General features: G+C 40.9%; 1 protein-coding gene across 1 annotated transcript in view; it reads right to left on the minus strand.

Annotated features, from left to right (window-relative positions):
- The window catches only part of rgs3a (regulator of G protein signaling 3a), a 129363-nt gene that overhangs the window by 87593 nt on the left and 26786 nt on the right, over positions 1–14984 (minus strand). Inside the window, exon 9 of the mRNA XM_029445068.1 lies at positions 6605–6672. Coding sequence (XP_029300928.1) covers positions 6605–6672 — 68 coding nt within the window. The remainder of the gene's footprint in view (positions 1–6604; positions 6673–14984) is intronic.

Genomic DNA, 14984 nt, shown 5'->3' on the forward strand with positions numbered 1-14984 from the left:
CACCCCACAGCCAGGACAGCTTTGTGTGTCTGCTCCCGATAAGGCCAGTTTGCTTCCTGAGTCCACACTATGAAGCTGTGAAAGGTGCTATAGCGCTCAGTCTTCTGCAAACACACACTGTAGTGACTAATGCAGGTTGCACCATTAAGCCAGGGAGAAAAGGTAGGTTTGTTTTTTATAGGAGTGATTCGGCAGGTCTGCACGCTTACAACAGACTATATTTGCACTGTAAACGGAAATGTTTTTTTAATTCCAACTTTTTATGACCACATTTCCCAACATAGCAGCATTGTTTGGACACATATTTAGCTCACACACACACACACACACACCTCAATCAGACGTCACACCTCATCAGAATCGTTTCACCTTAGCTCCCACGCTCCCCACTCTCCATCCAGACATTATGCTTGTTGTTTGTTATGTTTTCAACTTCCATATTTCCTCTGCTTTTCCTTTCAGTTGCTCCCCCTCACCCCCAACCACACGGAACGGGAAATTCGCAGGACTGCGACCTCTGACAATCTCCCCTCCTCTTCCAGTTATCCAAACATTACTCTTATTTTTGTTTCAATATCTATATGCCTGGGAAAGAGGTGGTAATCTGCAACAAAAAAAAAAGAAAAAAGAATACAACAAAAACCTCAGCAGCAGTCCAAGAAAAGGTTTTCAAAAAGAGTACAACTACGGCTAAAACAGTGGCGAGTCTAACCCTTAGAAACCCCATTAATTCCCTGATTGCCTCTTTTCCTTTGTGTTTGGATGTCTGGCTCAGGGAATAAACATGGACAGAGAAGTGATGGGGAAAGAGAGGGTTGAAAGAGGAGCAATGCTGCACTAGTCTCTACAATGCTAATAAAGTGGCAGAAAAGGCCGTTGTCTTAAGATCCCTTCATGTCAGTAGTAATGGCAGCTTTTCCCTGTTTGCCTTTTCAAAAGGGCGAGGGTTACCCGTCAAGCACACAAAAAACACTTTCTCTCTCTTTCATGCTGCGCTGTTCACCTCTAAATAGGCAGAAGGACGGATTAGAGGGAGAGAAGAAAGCATGTCTTAGGGAGAGGAGTGAAAGAAGAGTTGAAAAGCTTGTCTAGGAGCCAGACGAGGCCAATCTGGTGTTTAGTAGTGTGGGATCTCTCTCTCTCTCTCTCTCTCTCTCTCTCTCTCGCTCTCTCTCTCTCTCTCTCTCGCTCTCTCTCTCTCTCTCTCTCTCGCTCTCTCGCTCTCTCTCTCTCGCTCTCTCGCTCTCTCTCTCTCTCTCTCTCGCTCTCTCCCTTGTCTCTCTGTTTCTCTTTCTGACCTGAATAGACAACTATCAAAGGAGGAGGTGTCTTCCAAGCCAGTGAAGGCACATAATGGGTCTATGGCCAAGTTCAGGGTCACTGTTCAGGTTTTACTTAAAAACCAAACTGTGGAAGCTCAGCATATGGATTCATAACTACAGTTACAACATTTTGAAAGTGACACTGTGTGTAATAAAAATTAAGTTTGGGTAAATCTATAAGTCTTTACAGGTCAATGACAAACCAAAAGGAGATATTCTTGTGTGGATCTTGTGGCGGTTAAACCAGCCGACAGAACAACATAGCCATTTATAGAGCCATGCAGCCCACAAAGGTATTTATAAAGTCTCTAATTCAGCGGACCTGCAATGTGAGGCACTTGCTTGCCCATCTGGAGCATTTTGGTGTCAAGGACACGAAATGTGGAGGAGGTGGCAGGGATCAAACCGCCCTAAGATTAATGGATGACTCACTCTCCCACCTGAGCCACAACAGTCAGTACAATGTGATAAACAGTGTACAACTACAGCAATGTGCATCTCATCTACTGTTTGTGGCTTGGGCTGTAAATTTTAAGACGGTGCAGAGCAGAAAGGAGGAAGGAAATGCACTCATACATCCCGCATTTAGCAGAAAACATGCGACGGTTAGCAGCAGACAGGGCCTAAAATAGTCACAAAGGGATACGTTTCATTTATTCTAAGACGCTGGCAGGAAAATCTAACCTCTCAACCTTGCTTCTCATCTTTTCCATCAGACAGAAGTGTCAGACCCATTTTCACAGAGATGATTTAGGAGCTAATGCTATGTGACAAGCAAAGTGATGCAGGGAGACACGTTGTCTGGGGTGCAACTATTGTTAATAATCATGAACTCTCCGCTCTCTGCCAATGAGCAGATTTATTCTGGCTAAATGGTGACATGGCAACTGTGGAGATGAATTCTTGTTGTGCTGCATGTCATCTCTGGTTAGAGTGATCAGTGTTATGAAGTGATAAAGGGTCATTTTCTAAAACTCACATTTTGGAGATACTCAAACATTTCATCGTAAAGCTTTCTAACATACTAAAATATCTACTGTTTAATACTAATGCCTATAAATCAAGATATCACACACAATGGCAACAGTTGGAAAACAACTAAAATGTGTTTTGTGAGGTCACTTGGAATATTCTGAGATATTTTGTTCACAAGAATGGGAATAATTTGAGGTGACAATGACCTTTGACCCGCCAAAATATAAGCAGTTCATCCTTGAGTCCAAGTGGTAGAGACGCCTCTGGCCTCGGCTTCCGTCGGCGAGGAGGCACAGAAGGGCATTTGCACTTGATTTTTTAAGAAAGTAAAGTTTCCTCTAAATATCACACCTCCTTTGACTATGACTGGTATTTATCCCAAATGCCAACTATTTCTTCCTACATTACTTAAAAAGAAAACCACGGGAACACTGGACATGAGAGAAGCAAAGATTTGTGTGACATTCTTCAAAGCATCAATTCTCCCAAACATGTGGTAATTATCTAAATACACAAGAACAAGGGAAGGTTGTAAAAGTGTAGTCAGTGGATTTTAAAATGTTTTTGAAATAGCCTTGTGGTTTTCTGAGGGACATTCCTTTGTGGACATCAAGTATGACCCTCGGCATTATTAGAAGTTTCCAAAATCTTCAATGAGCTCAGTGTAAATCATCGTGTAAGGCCATCATCAAACACTGAATAATGTTTGAGTAGGTAAAGAGTGGGCAGTTAATGACACCACAGAGCTCTTTGTGTAGTGATGGTGATGGCCATGGGGTGACAGAGGGGGGAAAGAGGGAGAACAAAGAGGAGGAGGAGGTGGAGGAGGCCACAACACTGAAGGAGGAAATATGCAGCGGTCTGGAAAGGAGCAAGGACAAGGCAACAGAAAACGGGTACAGAAAAGAAGAGAAAGTCTAAAAGGTTTTTCCATTCTCCCCTCATTTAATCTGTGAATGTGCTCCCCCCCCCACTCTCCCCTGAGACTGTCCCACACAAACCGCACAATCATCTGTTACTCTGATTCACCCGGAGATAAAGAGGAAGAGAGAGAACAAGAACAAGAGGGGCGGGGAAGGGAGAGGAAGGAGAGAGGAAAGGAGCATTCACAAATACGGATGTAAAACTTTTCCATCTCAATGCTGCGCCACATCATTACTGCCTTCTTCACCTTCCACATGAGTTCAAAAGCTGCGCTAACTCTTGACATACTGGGATGCAGGATTGTTGTTCAGGTAGTAATGTTGCAATTCTACAGAAACTTGTTGCTTGTGATAAACTGGGCCAGGTATCAGGTACGCAAAGCACTTAAAGAAGGCACGGGGTCAAATGCAGAGGCACTACTTTGTGTTTCTGTGTGTGTACGACCTGCATTATGTGTAAAGAGAAGAAGGAATGTGTGAAAGGTGAAAGTAAAGTGAGCTACTCTGTCTAATCCTGTCCAGTCAAGCTTAGTAGCTACAGTTACCGTGTTCTGTATTCATATGCATAATCGGTAGGCAGCGGGACAAGATGTTGCTGTCGGGAAGCGTTCTGGTTGCCGTTCGCAGTCCGAGAAGTATTGACCAATCACATCTGAGCAGGCTTTGGTTGTATGCAGGTAAACAGTGGAGAGCAAAAGAGGCGGAAGGCCTTGGCCGACATGCTATCTTGTAACCAATCTGCTATCGTCTGCTGATTATTTAGCTTTTGGTTAGTTTAAAATGAGCTTGTAAACGGGCGAATTGTGAAACAATCCGGTCGTGCACGTTGTCGCACAACTCCATTCTCATGTCTCAGGTTTCTAATCGGAGTGTAAACCCTTAGGTTCCAAGATAGTATATTAAAAACTGAACCAAACTATCCAATTACTTTCCCTCATAACTGTACCACCAAACAGAAGATTCAACTAAAACTTCTAAAAGCTCTATCAATTCTGTAAATAAACAAAATCATGGTCTTACACTCCTCAGAGTGTGAATGAAAAGATATTTCTTGTTTGTCACAAGTATATTTGGAGCAGACTGAGGCATTTCTGTTATAGCAGACAGCCAGGCCCTGTGTGGTTGTGGTTTCCACTGTCTCTGTGCTTACAGTCTGTCACTATGTTGTATTCGGCTACAGCTTAAGCTGAAGTGTTGCGCTGTCTTCTGACAATATGATATGAAGAAAAATCAGCCAAGAGTCCTGTGTTGGATTAAAAGCTATAAAACACCCTTCCTTTCAAGTGCTTGCGTACGGCTTTCTTTTCTACAGGTACATACACTGCAGCATCTCCTCCACTAAAGTATCATCTATAACAAGCACCTGCGTTACAGTAGGCATGTGACGCATCACAGAAACACACATGAAGGGAAGATTCTATATGACGTATATGTGCCCGTGGGTGTTTCCCCTCTAATTTTCATTAAAGGCTCTAAATATAGCCACAGTCACGCATACATCATAACATGTAAAAGTTCATTTGTATGATCCATGTTGGCATCGTGTGTGAACGGGATACAGACTCAATTTTCCATGAAAGTCAATCTGGAAATCCAGTTGGATTAGTAAACCACGGCGAAATAAATCTTCCCCCGAAGCTGTAGTGTGAACAAAAGCAATGTGAAAAGATGCAGCATTCATAGCCAATAAGGCAATCCTATCTCTGTTGTGACTCTGGAAGAAGGAGTCAAATGACTCAGGGAGGAAAGACAGAGGCCAGCAGAGATATGTGAATATCTGTATGTTTGTTTTTCTGTAAGGAATTAACAGCGTTGTGGTAGAGCCACTTGGCAGTTAAGCAAGCATGGGAGGTATTTAAATGTCAACTTCTTCAGGTCTGCATACAGTTATCAAAATAATCTTTCATTTTTAATCCAGGGGCCAAAGAACAAGTGACACGCTGGACTCCAGTGTAACAGCAGACATGATAAACATATTGCTCATTCAGGAAGAGGACAAATGATCCACTTTGTTTCAACGCACCCCCCCCCCGTCAAAATAACGTCCAATTAAACAGTTGAGCCGGCAGTGGGATTGTAACTGCCTCTGTTAACTATATCTCAAAAGATAAGAACAAACGGTGTAATGAAAGAAAACATTAAGCTGAACAAATAGCTACAGTAAACTAGCTAACTAGCCTGCAAAAGGATTCATACCAGCTTGCTCAAACAAGCCAAGGTGCAATCAGTGTCAGCTGCAGCCGGGCGGTTAAAATAAATCTTTTTGATTGGATCTTTTTATTTTTCCCAATGGAACTGGCTTGATAGCGTGAACCTCTCAGGCCTCTTATAGATGATACAACTTCCCAGTGAACCTCAACACTGGCTGGTGCAAAGAAGCTGCTGGCAAAAGTAAGTGTCAATGAGGTCTTCACCAAGACCAACAGTAGGGGAAGCAGTGACAAGGACTTCAGCGTGCATCTAAATATAGGAAAAACCTTGAATACAGCTGGTCCATTATGGGTCCCAAACCATACTGTAATAAAGTAGACTGCTGAGGTCTTTAAATATGTTTCTGTTCGTTCCCGCAGCTGGTTTCATTATTGCTTCTGTTGTCAAGCAAATACTGACTTAAATTATTACCGCTTCCTATTCCCAGCTGTAAGATGGATAAAAGTATCTTCAGTCATGCTTCTGTGTCTCTGTTAACAGCTTAAGTGATCTTACTCATTCATTATTAATGAGCTCATGACTACCATACAGTCCACAATGTGTAAATTGAGAAAATGGACTTAAAGAGAAGCTTAAAGAGAAACTGGAAAGATGTAAAGAATGCGAGAGGAGGACACTTTTAGGATTTGCGATCTCCAATGCGCGCGGATAAGAAAAAGTGGCTTCACATCCAACTGCACAGTTCTCTTCTCCCCTTTCTCATGACAAACAATCATTCTGCTCCACATGTGCCTCGCATGCAAGTGAGCTTTTTGACAAATATTGTCTGTCAAGAAATGGCATCTTGCTGCATTCACTGCTCAAAGCTCAAACGCATGATTCAATTAGTTGCTATGGTTGCTGAGAATGTGTAACATGGAACTCGTGCAGTAAATATCTTACTGAAGGCATGTTTATGCATGATGAGGTTGTTGGACATGGTGCAATGTCACGGGTCAACTACTTTGTATATATATTTAAGACAGGCTTATCCATTTATTGTGCACATGCAAATGTATTCAATAAAAAAAAAAAACACAGAAAGTCACAACAATGGAAGAAAATAAAAAAACACATCCACAAACTTCCAAAATATGTCGGTTGTTCGCATGCACCCACACAAAGAGCAGAATATAAGCATTTTTACGTTTTACACGCGCACACAGAAAGTCAAAAAGGTTTGATGGTACTTACTGTTAAGCATTGCATATTCTCAGGGCGATTGGTCTCGGGGGCAGCACCATGGTTTGACAGCACTGCCTCTGAAATGTAGACAAAGGAATCACGGGCTGAGACAGTGCCTTTGGAGCACATTTCTCTCGGTGCCAACGCAAAACAGCCTTCTGGATGCACAAAAATAAAGTCCTCAAATAGTTCTGAGAGTCCATAAAAGTGACTCGGAAAGATAACAACAAGCAATTATGGCAACAGTTGTCTGGAGCAGCCTTCGCTGGGCTGGGATTCAAACTTCAGAGCTCACATAAAAAAGGCAAAAAAAAAAACGTCCAGCCGAGTCAGGAAAATCCCGTAAGATGCGAGGATCCAACAAACTGCCGAAGAGAGGAGTGGAAGTGAGAACAAGTGAGAGGGAGGGAGGGAAGGAGGGAGGGGTGAAGAAGAGAAAAGGAACTCCTCTCCTACTCTATTATCCGTCCGTCACAGGGCTCCTGGGAAGTTGCTATGGTTACAGAGACTCACGCCTCAGTGTCCTTTTAACTATTTCTCATAAAGGCAGCCCTCGCTTTGGCAACAATGCAGAATCTCAATAAGAGATCGAGGTACGGATCTAGAGAGAGAGAGCGAAGTAGAGGAGAGAGAGAGCGAGAAGAGAAATAGAGAAAAAAAGGAGAGAAAAAAAAAGAGAGAAGAGAGAGAGACGAGAGGGAGAGAAAAAAAACACGATGGAGCAAGAAGAGATCCTATACAACACCAAAAAAGCTTAATATATAGTACATATAGCTATCCTCCTCTCTCCCTCTCTCCTCCCTCTCTCTCTCTCCCTGTCTTCTCTCTCCCTCTTGTCTCTCCCTCTGTCTCTGTCTCTCTCTCTCTGTCTCCCCCCCTGTCTCTGTCTCTCTCTCCATTTCCTTCTGTTTACATCATTTACTTAATATCTACCGGTACATCTTTCCTTCTCGTGTTTTGCCTTTCTTCTCCGTCTCTTAAACTTCACACACAGCAACCCCACTGTCAGTTTTGTGTTTCTGTCCTTCCTCTCATCCTTCTCTTTTCTATACTCTTCTATCACACACACCTCCTTTTCGTAAACTCACAAACAGTTGGAAAGATCTCATTATACACACATACCTAGAAATATGTAGCTTTAAAGAAAGATATGTTTCAACACTGCATTACAGTGTCATGTATGTATATTGTTTTATTTGCTTGGTGCAACACTCTATCACACTTATTAATAATATTAATCCATCTATCATGCCTTGAAAGCTGACTGTAATGCTGAAGCTGCAAAATGTCGGGCAAATAATTGTATTCTTTTGACTAGAAGTTCTAATAAAATAATAAAAGGACAGTAAAACATGCATTTGTGAGAGACCAAGAAAAACGACAGCATCAGTCATTTCGCTAATACCCAAACAAAAACAAATGTTTATGTTCAAGTGACAAAGTCCTTTAGCGGCCGCAGTAATTATGACTCGTCCTTTGGGAGGTAAGGAGGAATTTTAGAGGCAAAGGTTCTGCATAGGGAGGAGGTCATGGTGGTTGGGAAGGACTTTGCCACGGGAGACTGGTTTTCATTTCCTTTGTTTCTTTTAACCACGATATAGTCATACCATACAAATAAAAACTAACTCTGGCACTTATCCTTATCCTTATTTCTGATCAGAAAGTGCCTAAATTAGTCGCTAAAGAGTGTTTAAAGGAACATATTTTGTCGTAATTCCAAGGAATAGGTGCAGCGAGGTTTATGAGTTCAATCAAGAGCTAAGCCATACCTCCTATAATCTTAATTACAAAATTGTTTTAATATGGTCATAAAATGTCCTCACAAAAGAGACCACACGCACACACATCAAATAAAAACAACTAAAAGCCTCCAGGCATGTTTAAACCTTCTTCTTTTACTGCTTTTAACAATCGAATTGTTAATTAAACTGAAGTCTGATATGTTTTTTTCCACAAAATGTTGCATGTTCAGGCCATTATTGGCTTATAAACTAGTTGTAATGTTATAAAATCACGTTCGGTAGCTACCCTCCTCGCCTCAGATTTAAAGTAAATCAAGCATTGCTCAGCATTTTGTAAACAGTTTCTACTTTCCTCTGTAACCCTATACAGTCGTTTAACCCCGGAGTAAAGGGCCCTATCCCATAGTTGCAGTTGCCATGGTAAGCTGGAGGCTTTTTCAAAAGAAGGGATTCGGTCACTTGTGAATATGAAACCCCCGGGGGTCCAGCAAGAGAGAGGGGTTAACCTGGCTGGCGTCAAGCCCAGGAGAGGAGCCTTTTGTGTGGGTAAGACATCAGTAACTCTGGGCATAAGAGGGGAGAGACACAGAGCAGCTGGCAACGAGAAACATCCAACATGACTGACATAAAAATGGAGGAAAGAAAGAGAGACAATAAGAGATGGAAACAGTGGACAGTGGGAAAAGTATACACAAGAGAATGTACTTCGAAGAAGGGAGCAAAGAAGCTAAGAAGATTAAAGACAGACAAACAAGGAAAGTAGACGGGGATAAAACAAAAGGAGGCGGAAAATTAAGATGTGCAAAAGGCAAGAGTAAAGAATCGAATTTAAAAGGTGTTGGCAGTCTTTGGCAGTTGAGTCAGCCAGTTTCAGATCTGCCAGAACACAAAAAGCCCTCGACTCTGCCCGAGTCCCTTATTGCAGCACTCGCTCACTTGACACCCAGTCCCGCTTTTCACCTCCTGTCACCAACAAACAAATAAACACTTGATGGAGAGGGTGGAAAAGCCAAGATGGGAGGAGATTGCCTTCACTTCACTGTTTGTATTTCTTAAGATCACCTCAAGCGTCACAATATTGCTGTTTTAATTGGTGACACCAATAACTAACACGTTCTATAGGTGATGAGTGGATGACAGGTTGGTTGTTTTTTTTTACGAAGGATGTGATCTTAACTTCAAAAAGGCTGCGAGGACAGAATTTAAACTGCTTAGTTTTAGGTAGGAAAAACTTAAACAACCAAAATAAAGTGTACATACAAAATAAAGATTACTTCAATGAGGTTTTAAATATAGAAAGGCATTCTACGTTGGTAAAATATCTCGCTAAATTACTGAAAATTAAAAATGTGGCTTTGTTTTTAATTACTATCTTTAGTATATCAAGTTCAGTTTACTTCATCATTTCAACCAAGATACAACTGACATACTGTACATGAAATATTATTTCAATTTAATTGAATGCAATTGTATACAATATGGATGTATTAAAAATGTAATAAAATATCTAACTTAACTTAAAATAAAGATACATTATGCAGATAAATCTGAATAAATATAAATGTGATAAACTAAATCAAAATGTAATTTTAGATGTGCAGCATGAGTAGAATGTACTCGTACTACTACTACTACTCCTCCTCTTGTTGTTGTTGTAGACCAGTTTTTAAACTGGTTTAGAGACTGATACAGTGAATGGCAGAGCTTTTTGGCAATGGCTGGGCAAAGTCTTCGATTTATTGAACTAGAGTTTTAAAACAGGGCTGAGTGTACGAGCGGAACTCTTTCTGCACAAGTCAATTTCTACACACAAGACCAACATGGAAAAACTGCATGAGAGCAAAACAACGACACACATACAGTACAAACCACCAGATGTCTGAATAATGCAGCATGACTGATGCAGCACAGTTTCCAGTAAACAGAGACTTTTTGACTATTTTGGTTCAACAAATTAATGGAAAATGACAGACTTAATGATATAGGGAAAATATGAACTCAGTAATCATTCAAACATGGAGGTCTGTACACATTTGATCACATATCTAAAAATGCACATTTGGCAACTGTGAGTGGCTAAACTCCCAACATCTCCTTCAAGAAACAACTCAATAAACACTTAAAGGTTTACACTTAGTGTCTCACCATTGTGTTTCCTTGAGGCCTAATAAACTGTGTTTTTCCTTCTTAAAAAAAAACATCTGGAAAGCAGATTTTTATAGATATTCAATTGTTTACATGTATGGTTCCAGCAGTCTTCCTTCTATACTGCCTTTGTTGGCATATTTTTTTGTGTCTTTCTTGGTGCCTCAAACCTCAACTCTCAAATCAGTGTAACAGCGTGAAACCAGGATGTGAATGGACAATGTACAACCCTGTTTCCTAGAAATGTATCTACAACTAATTTGCAACAGAAAATAAGTTTTAAAGGGAACATAATGCAGACCGGGTTTCTCCTAATATGAGGATGAAATGTTGTCGCTAATGTATCTGGTAAGAATCCAGAATATTTAATTAGTTTTCTGCAAAACGTGCGATATCCACTAAAGCATTATCAAACCTCTTTAGGTTAGGGAAAGATGCTGGTCTGGTTGTCTAACCCTAACCACCTGCAAACCCCAGGATCTGAAGCTGCTGCGCTTCGTACTCCCGCCATCTTTTCTGAGGCAAGTATGGGGACTAGTTTGTTGGTGGACAGGTGTCTCAGTGTACCACACTTAAGATTTTCTGGTTGCTGCTTGCTTTTCTCAACTCAACTCCACTGGTGAGTAAATGTCTAGATCATCACTAGGCTGAAAGAGTGAGTGCAGTCTTATGTCTGAGGGTGCTTTTGTTAGTTAATGGACAAATGGATCCTCAAGAAAAAAAGTTATAAAATGTGTTTGCTGCTGCCTAAAATGATGAATCCACTTCCGTCCATTATCGTACACTGCGTTACAGGGATCATCTCCATGCTCCAGTAGTCAAATGCTCATCTTTTAAATAACATGTTATGGAAGATGTGCAGATGTGTTTTGAAGGATTTGAAGCCATGCTAGGAGTATAAGACAATTCATGGTCCACAGAGAATTTAACCAGCTGACTTTGGTGATCCTCCATGAGGTTGCCTTTTTAACAGCTACACTGTTTGGTTTATGACAAAGTATCTGCATAACACATGACATTCCCATCAGCCTCAGCTGTACTTTGTGTTTAGTGCTAATTAGTAAATGTTAGCATGCTAACACGCTAAACTAAGATGGTGAACATTGTAAACTTTATGCTTACTAAACCTTAACATTATCAGCATAATCATTGGTGGCAGAAAAAACTAAAGGAACATAGTATAATCTAATAGCAACACCACCACAAATATAACATCAAATACCACAAAAGAATCATCAAAGGGAATATAATAAGCATCACATTAAGGGCAACCCTTTTAATGCGAATGCACAAAACTAGGACATACATGCATATTGTAACACTAATTAATTTAAATAAATGCACAGGTAATGTACAGTACATTTTCACTGCACACAGTTTAATTCCTGAGAGGAATGCATTTAGTTTATGCCCGACATAGTTTATCTGCACAACACCAGCCCAAATCTGAATACATTTCAAACATGACACGAAAGGAACATTCAAATTTAAAATACAAAGCAAGTGTGAGTGATGTTTGTGGCTCTGTCTGACCTCTGCAACCCCTGAGCCACGGACTCATTTGTCGAATTAGGCCACATGGAACAAGTCAACGCGATGACTTTTGTCCATTGTGGATAACCGGACTGTTGCATTTCATTTCCTGTTTGTCTTTAACGAGCCACAATAGCCAGACGGGATTATGTCTGCCGTCTGTTCACTCAAAGTGTTCCATGATTGTCCCCGATACAGCTGTTTAAAAAGGGTTTGAATAGAACAGGCATTTTAATACTCAAAGACTGCGATAGAATTTCATATCCAGCCTGAATAGAAACCACCGCCACCACCGATCATTGGGCTCATCATTTGAATATAATAGGAGAAATAGTCGTAATACAATGCATTTTCCTGTGGCACATCTTTGGGTATGTTGTTCCAAACTAACAGAGTAAGAAATCAAAAAAAGATCTTCAATGTTACTAACAAGCACATAAGTTCTGCAGTCATGCCTTTTCCTTGTATTAAATATTGCTTTACACAGAGCTGTACTAAATGTTTGGGGTGCTGCGAGTCTATTGTCCTCTGTGTACAAGCTTCTTTGTGCAAGAAAACCAACTCGTCAACGGGGAGAAGAATTTATCTGGCCTGACCTCATTAGTATTTTTTTTTCTTTTTTAAATAGTGGCATTGTTATGAGACAACAAAAGGAGATGTGGCTATTCAAACTGATAACTAAAGGCCCTGTCACACATATCCGTATGACAGAAACGTATGCTGGTGTATACGAAATATCGGCAATAGGTTGATATAAATTAAGGGTAAGTTGTGATCGTTTGAAGGACGCAGACGATACGCCGAACACGCCAGACACACGGCCCTGTCACACAGCTCCGTATGGCAGAAACATGCCGGCGTATATGAAAAGTAGCTCAAAATGTGTCAGAGTCCAAATACATCCAACTTTCCCACAGCGGTGTTGGAGCTGACGTATACATAACGAATACATAACAAATTATTATACGTATGTGAAACATTGATAGCTTATCACTTAACACACGTATTTAAAACGTATCAGAGCGTCTGGACAACGGAGCTGGAAAAGTGCCATCTGGTTCACGTCATGCTGGAGAACGGCTAACAGGCTGAACGCTAGCTGTACTGTAGAAACACGTTTAATAAGTTACTCCGTCGTCAGGCATCATCTTAACATAGGGTAGGAATAGGGTATCCACTCGTTATCAATAAGTTGGCTGTAGGATTCACCGTCAGCCGACGTAGCCTATATCTAACGTACCTCTCACGTAGTCACGTAGGTATTCACGTACTGTATTCACGTAGGTAAGTATTCACGTACTGTATTTACGTCGGTAAGTATTCACGTACTGTATTTACGCGGGTAAGTATTTACGTACTATATTTACTGTAGGTAAGTTTTCACGTATGTATTCCGTATTCACGTATGTTTAACGTAACGTAACGTCTGCATAACGTATGAAGCACACGTCGGGTACGTCCGTTAATTTTGAACATGCTCAAAACATCAGCGTTCAACAACGCACCCCAGCGTAACACAGTGAGCTCTTAACGAATACTACTTATACCTTACCTTATATCAACGTACACCAGCGTGTTGCCTATATTTTGTATACGCCATATTTTTGTATATCTTATGCATTCATTGGGTCTACGTCTGATACATTTTGTATAAGTAAGCTGATACACTATCAATAGGTTAGACATGCGTATCTGTATATGTTCACTTTTCCGATCCGATGAAAAGTTGGACGTATTTGGACTCTGACTAATTTTGGTATGCGCCGGCATATGTTTCTGCCATACAGATATGTGACAGGGTCCTTAACCAATTTATGCTGGAGTACAATGCAACTGAGAAGGGAGCCAACTTTTTATCAACCTATACATGCAAAAGGAATGAAACATGGAGTATTACTTTAATGTCATTTATTAATTATATATATTTTTTGTTACAATATTAATTACTTGACTATGGTAAAATGCCTTCAAGTCTGATAAAATAAGATGCAACATATTTCACAGTACTGATGTTTGCGTGAGAATGACGTGTCATCCTACACAAAACTGGCAGCATGTGCTGTGACACATGATGAGAATATATCTGCAGGATGGGAACATGCTCGTTTTCCACATGAGTGCGTCCCTTATTGGCAGTCACACACCCTCGAGTTGTGCCCACTTAGTTCCACCTACCTTCTGCAGGCTCAACATGTCTGCCCATCAGGAAATTTATTTTAATTTACTTTGTGCCCATGACGACTTTGAGCCGTCTAGGTTCATTGCCTCTGATCCAAACAAGTTGCAAGTGTCCGCCCACAGAAGATTAAAGACTGTGCTATCTGGAGGTTTGCAGTCTGCAGAGATTCATGCATGTGATGCAAAGATTTTTTGATTGTAGAGGTGGCAGCATTCTCTCTGGATTCTCTTGTTCCCCTCATCCCTCTATAGTGGTAAACACATCCCTGCAGTCTGCCAACACCCTGTTGTTCAAGTCAATACCTACGTTTACTGAAACATTTTCTGCGTATTGAGCATTCACAGCAACACATTAGTTCCTTGGTTTCGACTATGGTGTTCAGCTGGGCATTATGATTGAGGTCTAATCAACCCAAAAAAAACAACGGCGTGTGTGCTTGGGACCTTCTAAGTTTTCACACCACTGAATGTTTATATGCTGTTACATATGTTCTCTTTGAATATGCAGCTCATGTGGACTGATATTACTTGCAAATACAGAAACGCCTGACCGGGTGAGTCTGACCTTTTACTGGCCCGAGTTTCATGTTCTAGCTCCTTGAGCTGATTCTGGTCTCAGTTATCTGGTTCATCTCTTGATTTAGAGACATCTTGAGCAAAGTAGAACTTAATTACTCACTTAAATAACCCCAAGAAACAGTTGTTTGATGTGAGGAGTGTGTAGGCGTGGTCAGTCTGCTTGATTTACATCGGTCTGACCCTCCTGTTAGTCATGTTGTGTCGATTAGGGT

Source organism: Cottoperca gobio, chromosome 12 (assembly GCF_900634415.1).
Source record: "Cottoperca gobio chromosome 12, fCotGob3.1, whole genome shotgun sequence".
In the NCBI taxonomy this organism is placed as follows: domain Eukaryota; kingdom Metazoa; phylum Chordata; class Actinopteri; order Perciformes; family Bovichtidae; genus Cottoperca; species Cottoperca gobio.